The 16,051-nt window shown below is 45.2% G+C and overlaps 1 protein-coding gene, 2 non-coding genes and 1 pseudogene across 3 annotated transcripts; 2 read left to right on the top strand and 2 right to left on the bottom strand.

The window, feature by feature from the left end:
• Window positions 1-794: 794 nt before the first annotated feature.
• Window positions 795-4,570, bottom strand: LOC119349043 (BAHD acyltransferase DCR-like). The gene is made up of 2 exons (XM_037617053.1): window positions 3,971-4,570; window positions 795-1,983 (listed from the first exon to the last, which is right to left on the bottom strand). Exons 1-2 carry the CDS (start codon window positions 4,421-4,423, stop codon window positions 1,096-1,098), a joined length of 1,341 nt encoding a protein of 446 aa, XP_037472950.1. The 5' UTR covers window positions 4,424-4,570; the 3' UTR covers window positions 795-1,095.
• Window positions 4,571-6,098: 1,528 nt separating this feature from the next.
• LOC119350684 lies at window positions 6,099-15,241 on the top strand (annotated as a pseudogene).
• Window positions 13,385-13,457, bottom strand: TRNAF-GAA. Its single transcript has one exon. It is a non-coding gene; the product is annotated as a tRNA-Phe (tRNA).
• Window positions 15,242-15,502: 261 nt separating the features above from the next.
• Window positions 15,503-15,575, top strand: TRNAK-CUU. Its single transcript has one exon. It is a non-coding gene; the product is annotated as a tRNA-Lys (tRNA).
• The last annotated feature ends 476 nt before the right edge of the window (window positions 15,576-16,051 follow it).

The raw sequence follows: 16,051 nt of genomic DNA, 5'->3' as shown, positions 1-16,051 counted from the left end.
GCCAGAAAGAGCGGCCGGGGAGAAAGAAGGCCGAATACACAGCACGCACAACGCGCAGGCACACCGCACCACACAAGACAGCCGCACAACCCTTGCCTCGCTCGATTCAGATTCGCCGCCTGCTTCCTTGCTTTGCCGTTGTGGCGTCGCCTCGCCGGCCACCAGGAGGACCCATCCTGAAGCCCGCGGGCATCGGCCCTGCCTGCTTCGCGCGTCGTCCGGCCGCCATGCGCAACAGCGCGCCCAGTCGGCAGCCGCCCTGGCCCTGCTACTGCTTGCCCGAGCCGGCGAGTCGCCCACGGGCCACGGCGCCCAGTCCACTCAGGCGCACAGATTGGGAGGCTGAGGGAGAGGTACTGGCCTCAAATCCCCTTCGGCCGATTACAGTTAAATTTCTTTGCTTGTCAGACCCTTGACAGGGAATGGAAACAGAGATGCAATGTTATATATTACATAGATGAGTTCTGTTTTCTAGTTGTGGATGAATTTAATTAGATGCAGCACATAAATAGATGTACCGATGAAATCATACCCATATTCCTGCAGAATTATTGAAAAAAAAAGAGCACCAGAAACCTTGCTTCTATTTTTGAGAGACATTGCTAGGAAGATAGGGAAGAAAGCTAGTATGTTCAAGTCAGATGTGCAGGGACTGCAGATGTGGCCGAAGAACGAACTCATTTTTTTTGGGCGGCCCACCCTATTGTCAAATGCTAGCTCCGCCACCACTGGTGGGCGTTAGCGTTGTCCAAGGATTTCCCCTTTAAAAATATATGAAAAAGGAAACACAGTAGTTTAATTCAGAAGGGATAAGCCTAGTACGTGTAAACAAATATGCAAATCCTGTAGGCGGATTACATATAGTACATTACATGACTATTTGTGTGACATGAGTACATGACATGACAAATAGGATGGTGATCTTACACAAACTAATCGATCGATCCTTATTTAAACCGGAACAGATCCGTAGGCCGTAGCAGTAACAAGCAAACACACATGCACTAGTGTACATCGAATTAACGAAGCTGGCTAAATCACAAACCTTTGCTTAATTAAGCTCACTAAATAATGCAAGCAGCGACGTGCAGGTGATCAGGCAGCCGCGACCTGCAGGAACTCCTCGTCCTTCTCGAGCCTCTGCATGGGCTCCGGCTGCAGCGCCAGCTCCACGTCGATGCCGCCGCTGTCGCCGCCGCGGCCCGGGTACAGGTACACCATCCCGTCGAACTTGTTGTTCCCGCCGCTGCGGACGCGCTCCGGCCTGCCGAACCCGAAGTCCACGTCGTACACGCGGAAGCGCGGCGAACTGCCCACGGCCACGCAGTTGGGCCCGGCGTCGCTGTAGTGGAACAGCTTGGGCGCCGCCTCGTACTCGTCCAGCCTCCGCGTCACGGCGGCCGCGTCGTGCTCGCCGATGGCCTTCTGCAGCATACCCGCTGCCAGCTCCGGCGGCCCGCCCAGGAGCATCCCCGCGGGCACGCCCGTGAAGACCGCCTGGATGAGGTTGCCGAAGTACGTCGCCGGCACGGGCGGGTCGAGGCGGGCCCGGCAGTCGGCGAACACGGCGAAGACGGTGATGTCGGCGGGGCCCAGCTCACGGGCGCGCGAGACGGACCGCCAGATGTGGGCGCCCAGGGACTGGAAGGCCGAGAAGGGCTTCGCGCCCGGGGGTAGCGCCGCGTTGGCGGCGGCCTTGATGCGGGCCACGACGGGCTCCGGGAAGGAGAAAACGCGGGCCACGAGCGGCTTCTTGGGCCCATTGGGGTCCGTCTTCTCGTGCGCCTCCGCGGAGGCCGGGAGGGTGAGGCCGACGCGCACGGAGCGCGCCATGGCGCGGTTGTGGATCGGGAGCGCCGACGGGGCGGCGGCGCCGCGGCAGAGCTCGGCCCAGGAGCTCATGAAGTGCCACGTGGCGGTGCCGTCCAGCACGGCGTGGTTGAAGGCGCAGCCCACGGCGAGGCCGTCCTTGAGCTTGGTGAACTGCAATCCAACTCCGTTACTTTCAGTTTGAGGAAATTTGAACAAAATGAAGGATAGGGCAAATTTCAATATGAAAATTGAATTGCAGAAAGATGAACGCAAATAGTGTGTGTACGCGCAATGATCTACTCCTACTATGCACGATCAATAATGCTGGCCTACTAGTTTGTCGGCCGATAAATTTACACGCCAACCGTGCATGTGTCCGAATCAGAATTCTGCCCCTTATATTTACATCGCACAGCTAGGCAATGCGTCGGTGCACAACCTCAGTACTGCAGCAGTAGATCTCTGCAGTTTGTTATGTGATCATCTTAAAGTATACTTTTTTTTTTGCGGGAACATCTTAAGGTATACTGTCCTAAAACAAATCTTAAAAGTATACGGCTATATACTATACCTAACTAATAAGCCAGCAGTGTAGCAATTGGATCAACATTTGCGGATTTGCCATTTCAAACGGTATAGTAATTTGAGTGTTTGGCATTCCCTCTTCAGCGACATGCGGCCCCAGAATGCACCTGTCGGCAAGACATGGGTGTGACAATGCCATTCGTAGGAATGACAAATATATGTTCATATTTCAAAATAGTCAACCTTGCATAGTTGTGGCGACAAATTCGAGCGAATTCTCTGTTTAGTGTAGTGTCAAGAAACATCTTAGATTATGGATGGAGGGAGTAATATATACTTGTAGTATTTCAGAGATTTACTAGCACTTACTTAAAATGCGCCGAATATGTAGATCTTGCAAGCATGCTTATAAGGTAGCCAGGTAGGGCGGATTCTAAAGATGTCCGCCCCTATTCACCTACCCCCTCGTTGACCATTGCCGAATGTGTAGATCTTCCAACCATGCTTATAAGGTAGGGCAGATTCTAAAGATATCCGCCCCTGTTCAACTGCCCCCTTGTTGACCACTATTACCCACCGCCACCGCTAAAATGGTCTAACAGGTTACCCGCTAGGGTTTGTCACCCGCTCATATGGCGGGGCCACATGTGCTCGATGCCTCATAGCTTGTTCGGGACCAGCAAACAAGCCCAAATTTCACAACAAGGCCTTGCTTTTATCATTTTTCCCAATGATCAGTGACTTTATGCCAGGATTTTTTATATATTACCTCCGTCTCAAAAAGCTTGTCTTAAATTTATCTAATCTAACAAATCTAAAACAAGCTTTTTAAGACGTAGGCAGTATTATTTTTTAGAGATGATCCACGATAATAGGTTCCTAAAAAGTCTGTGTATTTTATTGTTCATAAAATTTAATTCAAATTCTTTTTGTCAAAAATTATAATTAAATGGTCATGAAAACTACACATAGATGTTCTAACGGGCACTACAGTTTGTCTCTTCCCTTTTCATTTTGTTAGCAAAAGGCTCATAAAACCTGCACGTATAAGAAAGAGCTCGTTCAAAATCATGGTATGCATTTCCGTGCATTAGCTAAATCATTGCGTATGTCTGGGAGATCATATCCACTCCCGGATAGTAGTCGATAAGTTAAAAGGGGAACGCGAAACAATAGTGCGGAAGGAATCGCCTGCTTGGTATTCATTGTATTATTTTTTTGCCTGAATACCAACAATATAGCTACAGTATACACTGGCTGTGGAATTTCTTTGGTATTCATGTACATACCAAGGAATTAATACCCCTGACACGAAATGACTTTAGGTTTTGTTGGTTTTAATGAAAAAGATGACGCTCACGGTGTCTTTTTCACTGAGGACTGGGTATCCATGGCAAAATTGCCAGCGATGCAGTGTAATTGTTTCTCTAAAAAATGGCACGCGTTTGATCATGATCCAACGGCTCTAAGTCACCCTCCCAGTGAACGTTCGCCCATCAGTATTTTCGAAAATAATAGGAGGCCGAAGGATTTCGTTCCCCGGAACTTGCTGTTATGAACGCCCTTTCCCGTACCATCATGCCAAAGCTACGGTTGCTAAGTGATCAAGGTAAGGAGCTCCGGCGGTGCATACCTGGACCGCAAGCAGCGGGCGGTGGAGCCCCTCGAGGTTCATGACGCCGGTGTAGGGTATGAGCTGCTGCATGAGCTTCTCCGCCTCCTCGCCGCAGTCCTCGCCGGCGAGCTGGTCCACGGAGACGCCCTCGGCAGCGGCCTCGACGACCTCCGCGCCTTCCTCCCCATCGACGTACAGCGCGCCGCCGTCGCCCTTCTCCTGGCGGATCCGGCCGGCGAGCGGGTAGAAGTAGGCGAGCGCGTCCCCGAGCGCGTCGGCCATGCGCGCGGTGACGTCCTGGAAGTCGGCGGCGCCCTGCGGGAGGCGGTAGAGGAGCAGCTTCTGGTTGTAGTAGAAGGTGATGTAGGGCAGGTCGAAGGTGGCGAGGGTGACCTTGGTCTTGGCCGGCGCCACCGTGCGCGTGCCGGTGACCGCGACGGCCATGGCGGCGTCCCCGTTGTCCACGGCCATTGCTGTTTGTTTAATTGGTCTGTGATGTAAGCTGCGAGTGTCAGCGGGCTGTGGCGTGGAATGGGAGAGCTACTCTAGGGGAGTGATATAAAGGATGGGCGGAGGTGGTGGTGCGGGCATTGATGGGGGAGGCAGATCGAGCAGGCTTTGGTTGTCATCTTGATGGGGGAGGGGAAGGACCAAGGCGATGGCCGTTGGGAGGGTGGTGGGACATTTATGGCGGCCTTGATGCACCGAGCTAATTGATCGACCGCCACCGCGCCCTTCCAAACCACCCGGAGCACGGTCGGTCGGGACGTGTGAAGAAGGACAAGATAACACGGTGGAGGGAGACTTACAAGGATGCATACTCCCTCCGGTTCTTTTTACTCTGCATATTAGAATTCTCTGAAGTCAAACTTCACAAAATTTGACCGTATTTATATGAAAAAATATCAACATCTGCCATGCTAAAGTTAATATAATATGAAACTTTAAGTCATGACACATCTAGTGGTATTGATTCCAGATTGTGAATGTTGACACTTTTTTCTACAAAGCTGGTCAAACTTTACGAGGCTTGACTTCAGTCAAATCTTATATGCAAACTAAAAAGGACCGGAGGAAGTACGTTCCTCTCTGCCTTCACTACGAGTAGTACTCCTACTAGAAAAAATAGTGCAGAACATGTAACAGCAAGTGAACAGATAGTAGCAAGCTAAAAAATTACTACAGGAAAGGTAGTATAGTAGGAGTAGTAACAAAGCTAAGAAAAACTAACATGTAGAAATGCACCTTACGGAGTAGAATTTTTTTTAGACAACAGTAGCAACGCAGCTGCAGAGGAGCCGAACCCGTATTCTGTGTGGCCCATATTCCACATGTTAGTTTTTTTAATAATTTTGTAAAAGTAAATTATAGTCATAGTCATAATACAAGTTCAAATATACTTGATTAATTAATAATATGCATACAAAAATAACTTGCTTTTTAATTTTTTTGTACATGTAATTAAAATAATATTTGTGAATTATATAAATGTATGCATAACTTGAAACAATCTTCATTTGAGGATGATAGTCTGGGGCCACACTAGGCTCCTGATTAATTTTACATACATATTTTTATATTTAATTTTATTCAAAAATTTATCTTTTTGCAACCACACAAAGTTTATTAAAACATGTGAACATTTTCTAAAATCTACATAACATTTTCCAAACGCATGAACACTTTATATAAGACATGAATATTTTATTAAAATACGATATTTTTCTAAAACTATATGAGAATGTATTTAAATATATTTTAAAATATTAATATTTTTATGAACTATGTGAACACTTGGAAATAATCTCTTTTCCTATATAATATTCTCTTTTGAAAATATTCTCTTTCCTAGACAATATTTTTATGAAATATGTGCATTGTCATGTAATACCATTTCTTCCTGACCAAGATAAAAAAATCAACTACTATTAAATACATTAGTGAAAGTGGTGAGCTTCTGATTTCAAATCCACTGAAGCAAGGAAAGATGCACACTGGATGTCGAGTTTAGCAAAGTGTTTAGCTCATTTGCTTCTTAGAGTATAATTTTATTATAATAATAGTTTTATTTCTTCTTATTAATAATTCTCTAATTAGCCACAGCCAAGTTTTTCCGACACTCAACCGTTGAATTGGTCAGTTCTCGATGGATTCAAGGTGTGTATTTTTGTGTATTGTCAAACTGGTTTTGAAAAAACTTACACTGTGCTGCTGACTCTAGTCTTGAGAATCATGTTTAAATTTTTGCCGTACACTGTATAATTATCAATGTCTTATTTTCTATCTTTTTCCAGAGTGGACCCAGTACATCAATGAAAGATTGGGGGTGTCAATTATAGGGATTTAAATGATCTATTTGATATTTTACTAGGTGGGAGAAATATTTTCTCGTACAAGGTGGGGGTACAGATGGTTGAGATTTACAACGAACACATTCATGATCTTTTGTCAATCAATACTGCACGGACACAATATCCTTTAATACTCTTGCACATATTTTTTCCGTTACATTTCTTATAATCATACCTCTATTTTATTGTATTGTATTCTTATTATTAAAATTGTAAAGTAAGAATGGTACTCATTAACATAAATAAACACTTGATGTTTAGACTTCTCAGCCTATTGGACTCTTACCGGATGCGAGCTTATATCCAATTAAATCAACATCAGATGTTTAAGACTTAATGGAAATTGGACTAGCAAATCGAGCAGTTGGTGCAACAGCTCTAGATGAAAGAAGCAGCCGGTCCCACAGGTTGACTGAACCATGAACCGGATTCATATTATGTTTTTACCGTTATTCTCTATAATATGGATTTGTTAAACATATACTATTACATGTAGTATTCTATCTGTACATGTTATAGAGTTGGATGTGAATATTGGATCCACCTCTAGAGGATGTATACAGCTCATTGATCTTGCTGGCAGGAAAAGAGTAGAGCAGTCCGAAGCAACGGGAGATAGATTAAAAGAGGCTCAACATATTAACAAATCACTCTCTGCTTTAGGTGATGTGATTTTTGCTCTGGCACAAAAAAATGCCCATGTGCCCTACAGAAACAGCAAAGCTCACACAAGTTCTTCAAAGCTCTCTTCATAATCGATTGTTTACTTGCTGATAAATCATGCATTTGGAGGCTTTATGTGATAATTATAATTATTTCTTCAAATATTCTATTGCAGGGGGACAAGCAAAGACACTAATGTTTGTCCAAATAAATCCTGATGTTGACCCATATTTGGAAACAATAAGCACTTTAAAGTTTGCTAAAAGGAGTTTCTGGAGTAGAGTTAGGCGTTGCAAGAAGTACAAAGAGGGAAAGGATATCAAAGAGCTACTTTTTTGGATAAAGGACAGCTTTTATTGACTTAAAATGGAGCATTAAGAGGATAAAAACACTATGAGCACACCCCCGACCTCTGCATAGCTAAAATACACACAACCAACACCAACACACACCCTAAAAAAGCCAGCAGCTAGCAAAGTCATATAAGACCAAAGTTATGCGTAGGCTAGGAAAAAGAAAAGAAAAAATGTCAAAGGGATCAAATCCATGATCGACAAACTATAACAATGACCGCATCTGCACCAACCATATCATGACACCACACAAACAACGAATTTCTTCAACAACAATGCCTTCAGGAAGGGAGCGACACTGAAAGTCGCCATCACCAGATCCAACCAACAAGGCTAGAATCTAGTTTTTCATCCTGAAGAGTCAGTACGAGCATGCCGAGCAATTCCTTCAACAAGGTAACGACAAAAACCATTGCCATTGCTAGGGGTTCAAAACCTAGGCTTTCGCCCCAGAGCTCAAGACCGGATGCACGTGGCAGCATCAATCAAAGAGCTACTGAACAGGCTCTTACACTTAAGCCTTTCTGTAGCTCGTCTTGAACTGGAGTTTGTTTTCCTTTTGCGCACATGAGAAACCGTTTTAGTCGCTCAGTCCTCTTCCTTGTATCTTTTGGTCGCTCATGCTTGGTGGCCTTGTGTATTCCTTGCCGGTTTGATGACTTTGTTAATTCAAAGCCGAACTCTTCTCGAGCCTTCATTCTAATTGCGAAGTTGAGTTTTATTAGCAAGTCTGATCGTATTCTTATTAATAGTGTTCCCCCCAACGTGGCAATAGCTGTAATGAATGATTGTATGAACATTTGTTTTAATTAATTAATATATGGGTGGAGTTAAAAAACAATATTAGTTAGGGAAAGAAAGAATAGTGTGTAAAATAAAAGGATAGATTTACATATAAATGTGGTAATAAATTGTGAACATTGTCCTAAAAACCCAAGATAGATATTTTCGTTCCATGATCACTTCTAATCTCAGGTTGGAACCGATTTTAGGACTCTAGTGATTTTCATATACTCCCTCCAATCCATAATAAGTGTCGTGGTTTTAATTGGAGGGAGTACTTGCTTATAACTACAGTTGGTATGGTGTTAAACCATAAAAACTACAATTCATAGCCTGTACCAAAACATTGCAAAGAATTAGCAGTAAAATAGCATGTGTTTATTTACTGTTGGGTTATGTTACATATTTCTCGACATTCTTGATAGTCTTGGTTTCTAGAATGTGCGCTAGTATTGACAAATAATGAATACAAACCTACAAAAAAACTCGGACTTGAATAGCTTGGGAACTTTTGCTATTTTTACTTTTGGGGGTTAACTAGATAAATGTCACTCCAGTTATGCCGATTCAGCGAAATGCCATTACCATCGGAAATTGCTTTTGGAGGTCGGGCTCCATATAGGCCTTCAAATGTAAAATTCAAAATTCATGAAAATTCATATTTTTATAATTCAAAAAATTCTGAAAAAAAATACAGAGATAGATGAAGGCATAGTGCGCAAGTGTGTAAATTTCAGGACGAAATATGTTGAAATGAGGGTTGTGCAAAAAAGACAAATCTGAGGCTTTTTAACACATGATACTATTCATCCTCCCATATCATGAATTTATCTTTTTTGTATAAGTCGCATTTCAACGTATTTAATCCTGAAATGTTACACACATACGCCTCACATCCTTGTTTACTTGTACAACTTTTTCAGTTTTTTTAAACCTAAATTTTCAAATTTTGGACCTCCACGGAGGCCGAGAGTCAAAACATCATTCTCCACTACTATTTCCCTCTTTGCAAAACTACCAGAACAAATTTTGGACCAATTAGAAAGGAAAGCAAACATGAATTGCTAAGTTTCCATAGGACCATAGATAAAATGAGGGCTTACAAGATCCATAGTCCGATTAAAACTGCCCCCCCCCTCCCGTGCGCCACCAGGACTTTCCCCCCTCCTTCCACCGCATCAGCGCCGCCGGAGGGGACATCGGCAAAGCCCGTGCGTGCCCAGTGAAGCTCCCGTGTCGTGTCCTCTAATGTGCTTCAGGCGAAAGCCTAGATCCATTTGTCGACCAGACATCTACGAGGTATTTGACATCGTTGCCCTCTTGGGGGAGTTGTCTTTGGAGACATTGAGCCGCTATGGTTCGTTTGTCATCTCAACTCGAGTGTGGTTGGTATGTTTGGTGTGTGGTTTGGGTTGATGGACTGTTTGGGGTGGTGGTGGAAGTGAATTGTGGCAGCGGTCTTTGCCTTGGTCATCCTGGTGTTGTTTGCAAAGAGATCCTTGGTTTAGTGGTTGGGCATGTGGTTGTGCAACCTAATGACCCGGGTTCAATTCCTAGAATTGACAGGTGATGCATAGGGGTTTTCCCCCATTTATTAAGGATCAAGTTTGGTGTGTGGTGGAACCACTCATCAAAAAATATCTTGATACTCATTTAAAAAATTCTGAGGGCCATGTTTATCTTGGTACTCATACTAAAATGGCCGTATGCATCCCTAGTTGGTGTAGAGGTCGGGGAAGTGAAATTCTCCCCCAATTTTAAGACCATTATGATGCTCTGATCTGCTTGTTATCCTTGCCCCCTCCTCCGTCCCTTGCGTCGCCCCTAGGGCGACTCGGGGGCATCTAGGGTTAGCCCCCGCCGCCACCCCCCACTCCCCCCTCACCGCCACCGGAGATGACCGCCGGGAAAGCCCGCGCGGGCGCCGGGGAAGGTGGCGCCGGGGTCTTCGGCGCTCCTTCTTCGCGGAGGCCCTAGGATCCAGGGGCGGCGGCCCCTGCTGGCGTGGCAGCGCCGTCGTGCGACAGGCGGCGTGCGCAGGCGGACGGCTGGCCTAAGGGCTCGCCCGTGAGGACGGCGAGCGGCTGGCCTAAGGGCTCGCCCGTGAGGACGGCGAGCCGCAGATGGTGGTCGAGCGCGGCGTGGAGCTTCCCGTGCCAAATCTGGAGGTATTGCCCCCTCCCTTCCATGCTTCCCCTCCCCCCCGGTTCGACTTTGGATCTTGCCGGATCCGCCTCCGGTGTGTTCTGTAGAGCAGATCGGTGTCCGAGGGAAACCTTGGCCGCCTTGGCTGGCCGGCAGCGGCGACGCCGACTTTTGGCGGCGCTTTCCTCCTTGGGGCACTGCTGAGGACACCATCTCTCCACTCCGACCCATGTCCGGGTGAAACCCCAAGATCCGATGCGGATCGGGCGTCGGAGGCGCCCCGTGCACCGTACCCTTCCTGGAGGCAGCGTCAGGGACACTGGGTTCGGATGGGAGGGTCTGCAGGTGAGGGGTGGGGGTGTGCTGCCTCCCTTTCGGTGGAGCGTTGTTTCTTTTTACATATTCTTGTCGGCGGCTCTTGGTGGCATGGAGCAGCGGAGGCTTGGCGTCAGATGTGTGGTGATGGACATGCGCAGGAGGTCAACATTGTCTGGCGTCGTGGTGGCGTCGGCGGCTGCTAGACCGGGCAAGGTAGATGCAGCAGTACAGCTCTGAAGATGGATTGGTGGTAGGTGGCTATGGCGGCCTCATACCCGGCAGGCGTCCTGGTTGAGGAGCACGCCGGACTGGTGGGTGCCCATACCCGGCAGGCGTTCTGGTTGGGACCTCAGGTCTTAGATGTTAGGTTCTGCTGCGAGGTCTATTTGGTATTAGGCCCAGACTATCAGCGCCCCTTCATCAACTAGACAATGGTAGGGACAGATGTTGCTTAGATGGTGGCTTCGGTCTTACTTTTATACGACTTTGTAAGGTCTTGTGTTAATAATTAATAAAATGGTCGTATGCATCGTCTAGATGCAGAGGCCGGGGGTATTCCTCCTTTTCTAAAAAAATCATGGTGTTGTTTTGGTCGATCTTTCTCTTGGGGGATCGTGGCGGCGGTGAGGTCTCGGTTTTCGATACCCTTCGACAAAGTGCTCTGATTATCTCTATTGTGATGGTGGTTGTGGTGTGGCCCAGAGGAGGTGCAGGGCTGTCTCGGCAGAACATTTCCCTTCGTCATGGTCAGTGGCTTTCTCCGTCGTGTCGTGGATAGGCATTGGGAAGCCCTTCGATGGTGGCTGCGACTCTCCTAGCTCTTCAAGGTGATGAGTGATCGCACGGTAGCACGCGGCTTCTTCTCTTCCTCTTCTCGGTGTCAATTCACCTTTCAACTGACCCAACAATACTAGTTCCTGCTCTTCTCCGTCGGTCTAGTGTTGTTGGGTGCTAAGTTCTTGGTGTTGTCTGCTTCTCTGTTATTCCTAATTTCTTCCTGTGTGTGCTGCGTGCTACATTTGTGTAGCCGTTGTGTTTGTATCTCAGTCTTAATTATGATAATGAAAATGATTCAGGTCGGCGTAAGCCCGCTGTAGCTCTGTCAAAAAAGATCACTGTTGGATATCGTATGGTTCAAGTTTTTTATATAATACTCCCTTCGTTCCAAATTTCTTGTCTTAAATTTGTCTAAATACGGATGTACCTAACACTAAAATGTAACTAGATATATCCGTATTTAGAAAAATCTAAGACAAGAATTTTGGGACGGAGGGAGTACTAACTGAAACTCCAAAGTGGTCATTTGCAGTTGCTGTTAACTTCTATTGCAGATAAAGAATCTCTCATATTATGGATATAAAGTTGTCATTTGTGCTTTTCGGACTTTTCTAGGTTTCATCCTTGAAAGACACTATTTCATGAAAAGATATGCAAATTGAGCAGCTCAAACTCATGAAAGACAAAGACAAAGACAAATCCCATATTCAATTGTTGACAACCATGGTGCAACCATGCCAAATAATTTTAATTCCAATAAGGCATCGCTGATCACATTAAACCGAAAGAGACAACTGGCAGATCCGGTGAGTTATGCTGAGGTAAATGCACATGCTGGTCAGACTTCACCCACTAAAATTTTGGCTCTGGGGTTGGCTGAAGCAGATTATGAAGACAATGTATCTAAAGATGGTTCTTTCTTCGTTGGTAAGAGAAATGGAGTATTCTATTGGCAGAAGGAATATTATGGACTTCAACTTGGACATAATCGACGATACGACAATGTACTCTCTGTTTCCTATATGACTTCCATTTTTTTCCATTCCTACCGCTATGCATCAGGAGTAATTTATTTTTGTCTATACTAGTCGTCTTGAGAGTTTTTCATCTTTCGAGAAGTAGGCTTAATAATTTGGTAATGCTCGATAGTTTCAGGCATGGAGGTCCATCGTGGATAAACAGATCCACTCTCACAAAAACCAAGTAGCCAGCAATCTCCAGATCAAAACCAAGGGATGCGATTTTGAAGACTCCAAGTAAGCACAAGAGTTCTTCATAGAACCTGCAAAATTTTGGTGCTAGGGCTCAATAAACTTTCACAACTTGGAAAATTTCACGTCGAGGTTCAATTTTTTTTATCTACTCATGACGTTTGGTAAAAATTTAAATCGGAACCAATAGTTAATTCTCCTAAGGAGTAAGGATCATATTGACAAACCAGGTCATACAAGGAATCAATCCAACCAGTTGGCGGGAGGCTCTTCGTCAGCCAGGTCAACCAAAAGATGGCAGAAGTAGATCACGTTTCAGCTGCTCGGTCTGTATTTTGTATGCTCATTGTTACTCGATGAGACGAGAAAGGTGGAACAAACTGCTGACATGAGAACAAGGCTATGATATGTGACCCCTGTTTCACTTCTGACGAGGATGCTTGCAATGTTCAGACTTCAGAGGATCCTCGCATTGTATTTGTTCTACGGCAACAAGGGTTAAATGTTATGGTCTGACGATCAAGAACGAAAAAAATATTGGACTATTGGTACACTCCTGGTTCAGTTTCAATGTACATGATCATGACAACTGGTCTGCTCTCTCTTTTCAGGCTCTAGCCCACATTCAGGCTTGGCTTCTTTACACAAGAGAATTGCCACTGCGAGACTTTTTTTTTTTGACGGAACTATTGTGAGAGTTGTTGATAGAAAAAGAAAGGAAATCACACTAGTCAGAGAGACCGCTATGAGACTTGAAGAGTTTTCAGTGTTTTTACAGAACAACATGAAAAATACAATGCGGTGGATTCGCAAAAAAAAAAATATATACAATGCGGTGAGCGTGGATCGAACACGCGACCTTCAGATCTTCAGTCTGACGCTCTCCCAACTGAGCTATCCCCGCTTGTGCGTTTCTAGTACTCCCTCCATTTTTATTTACTCTGCATATTAAAGTTGACTAAGGTCAAACTTCATAAAGTTTGACCAAATTTATAAAAAACAATATAGACATTTATCATAATAAATCTATACGATGTGAAAGTACATTCAATAATGAATCTAATGTTGTTGATTTGTTATTGTATATCTTAATATTTTTGTTTATAAACTTGGTTAAAGTTTGCAAAGCTTGACTTTGACAAAAACTAATATTCAAACTAAATAAAAACGGAGGGAGTATATTACAGCGTATAGGAACATAGGGTAATGAATATGGCAGGTTCTGTTTCCAACCATGTGGAATCGTCCCTATCCACTGGTAGTGTTTAAACATCCCCTGGAATTTTTTGGTCCATACCTACAACCCAAAGGGTCTTCCAGAAAAGATCATACGAGATTAAAAGTGTGTTCAGAGGTATGACAGCCAATGTTGGCAGCTCATGTTTCTCATTATCTTTTCTCAGTGACGTGTTCAGTTTTATGGTACCCTAGGATTAGAGAATGCACCCGGGGGCATTTGAAATCTGATTCATGTCAAGGAACAATCATAATGTCGTGACTCGTACATTACCGCATGTGTGTGCTTGCTTTGGTGATTCTATCCAGCACAATGTAACTATGGATTGTATCCAGAAAACTCTTTATGATGATATTTTATAGTCATTAAGAGCGGCATTCTTCTATCAAAAAATGATAAGACCTAATAAACTCCTATCACCTAATGTGTTTTGAAGACCGCGGCTATATCCCGTCCACTAAGACATAACAAAAACATGGTCGATCGAACATCGACACGACAGGCGTAGTGTCACTACCCCCCTAAGAGTATAGATGACGACACTAATCTAACCATTGTAAACATCAAGCAAACAGAGGTGCATCCTCATCCACAACTAGATCTGATATAGCCGTCGGTGCTTCTAGCACTTCCATCTTGCTTCCACCGACCAACAAAATATCATTGACCTAATAAAGCTACTCCAAGAAGATCATTTGGACCACCCCTATCATCAGTGGTGAATCTACTAGGGGACTTTAACAGGCTCAAGCCCCCCTCCAAGCGTTGCAACTTTTTTTTACTAATAGTCTCAAGGGCCAACCTAGTCACTTGCCAGCCCAGCCCAACACATGTTCGCATGGCACAGGCAGCCCAACCCCCCTCTGTTTTCTAGATTCACCACTGCCTACCACCCTACATATTGGGCAAAGAGTTTGACAAAACCAAACTCCTAACACATCACCTAATAGCTTTGGTTGTCCGGATCCACACGGCCATCATTTACAAGCTTGCCGCCGACGTTGAAGCAAATACCATTGGAAAGGGAAGAAGGATGGAGGCACTTATTCCATCAATGTGTTGTCTTTTTTGCGGGATAATGTGTTGTCACTGCTGCCGAGTTCTCATCCACCTCTGGACAGCGACCGGAGGTGGATGGGAACGGCGACCTTGCAGGAGAAGTGAAAAGAAACATAGATGCCTTTTTTATGGGGAAAAAGAGAGAAACTTATAATGCCCACAGTCGAAAAAGAACAAGATAATGTCCATAATAAAAATACTGATAACGCGAACCAACATGTGGTTGGTTAGGAAGACAGTGGTATCTCTAGTCCAAAAATGCTGATAACGCGAAACCTGCGGTTAGTTAGAAGGACAATGGTATCTCCAGACCATCAGAGTACAATTCCTAGACTTGACACTGATTCTTGCATTTTCCAGAATTTATTTCAGGTCTTATGTCGATGGGATGAGACATTCCTATCGTCTACGAAGTCTTCTGTGGCGATTTCGCCAATTTTAAGATGAGATGTCGGTTCGATTTCTCTGAGATGCTCATAGGGGTAGTATGTATGTGCATGCATTCATAGAGTAATGTATGATCATCTGCGTCGGTAATGTGCTGAAAAGAAAAATACCGTCACAGGATGCTAGTATAAAATGCTTAACACATCCTGCGCTCCTTACATTAGGAACTCTCATCATTAGAACTATACTTAGAAACAGTTCACCAAGCCCGTCTAGCTCAGTTGGTAGAGCGCAAGGCTCTTAACCTTGTGGTCGTGGGTTCGAGCCCCACGGTGGGCGTTCTCTTCTAGAAGAGTAGATCGCACTGGCTGCCATTTTTTTTCGTCCCTCACGGACATGAATGTCTATCTCGCTCATACACAGAAGATTCTCCTCACCTTCTTGAGCTTCCTCTGGCAGAACGGGCAGCTAGCACCCCTCTCAACAATCCTGCCACACAAATGCACGACAGAACACGTAGACCGCACATACATACGCATATCCGCTGCAGTCGTGGCAGGTGGCGGAGTGCCGCAGTCCGGGCATCGCAGCACACCACGCATAGACGCCGCCCACGTCGCCGTCGCGGGAGTTGACAGAGTTGTAGAACGAGCCCAGGCTCCCACCCTCTTCCTCTCCACAGCGAGGCGTCGCCGTCGTCTGTTCCGTGGCGCTGGCATACCCGAGCAGCTCGCTGAGCACCTCGTACAGCAGCAGCAGCAGTGTCACTCATACCAAAAAAAAAACAAAAAAAACAGCAGTGTCACCGCCAGGAT

Source organism: Triticum dicoccoides, chromosome 1B, assembly GCF_002162155.2.
Source record: "Triticum dicoccoides isolate Atlit2015 ecotype Zavitan chromosome 1B, WEW_v2.0, whole genome shotgun sequence".
Taxonomy (NCBI): domain Eukaryota; kingdom Viridiplantae; phylum Streptophyta; class Magnoliopsida; order Poales; family Poaceae; genus Triticum; species Triticum dicoccoides.
Note: the sequence above shows the minus strand (reverse complement) of the source record. Positions and strands in the feature narration are given on the sequence as shown.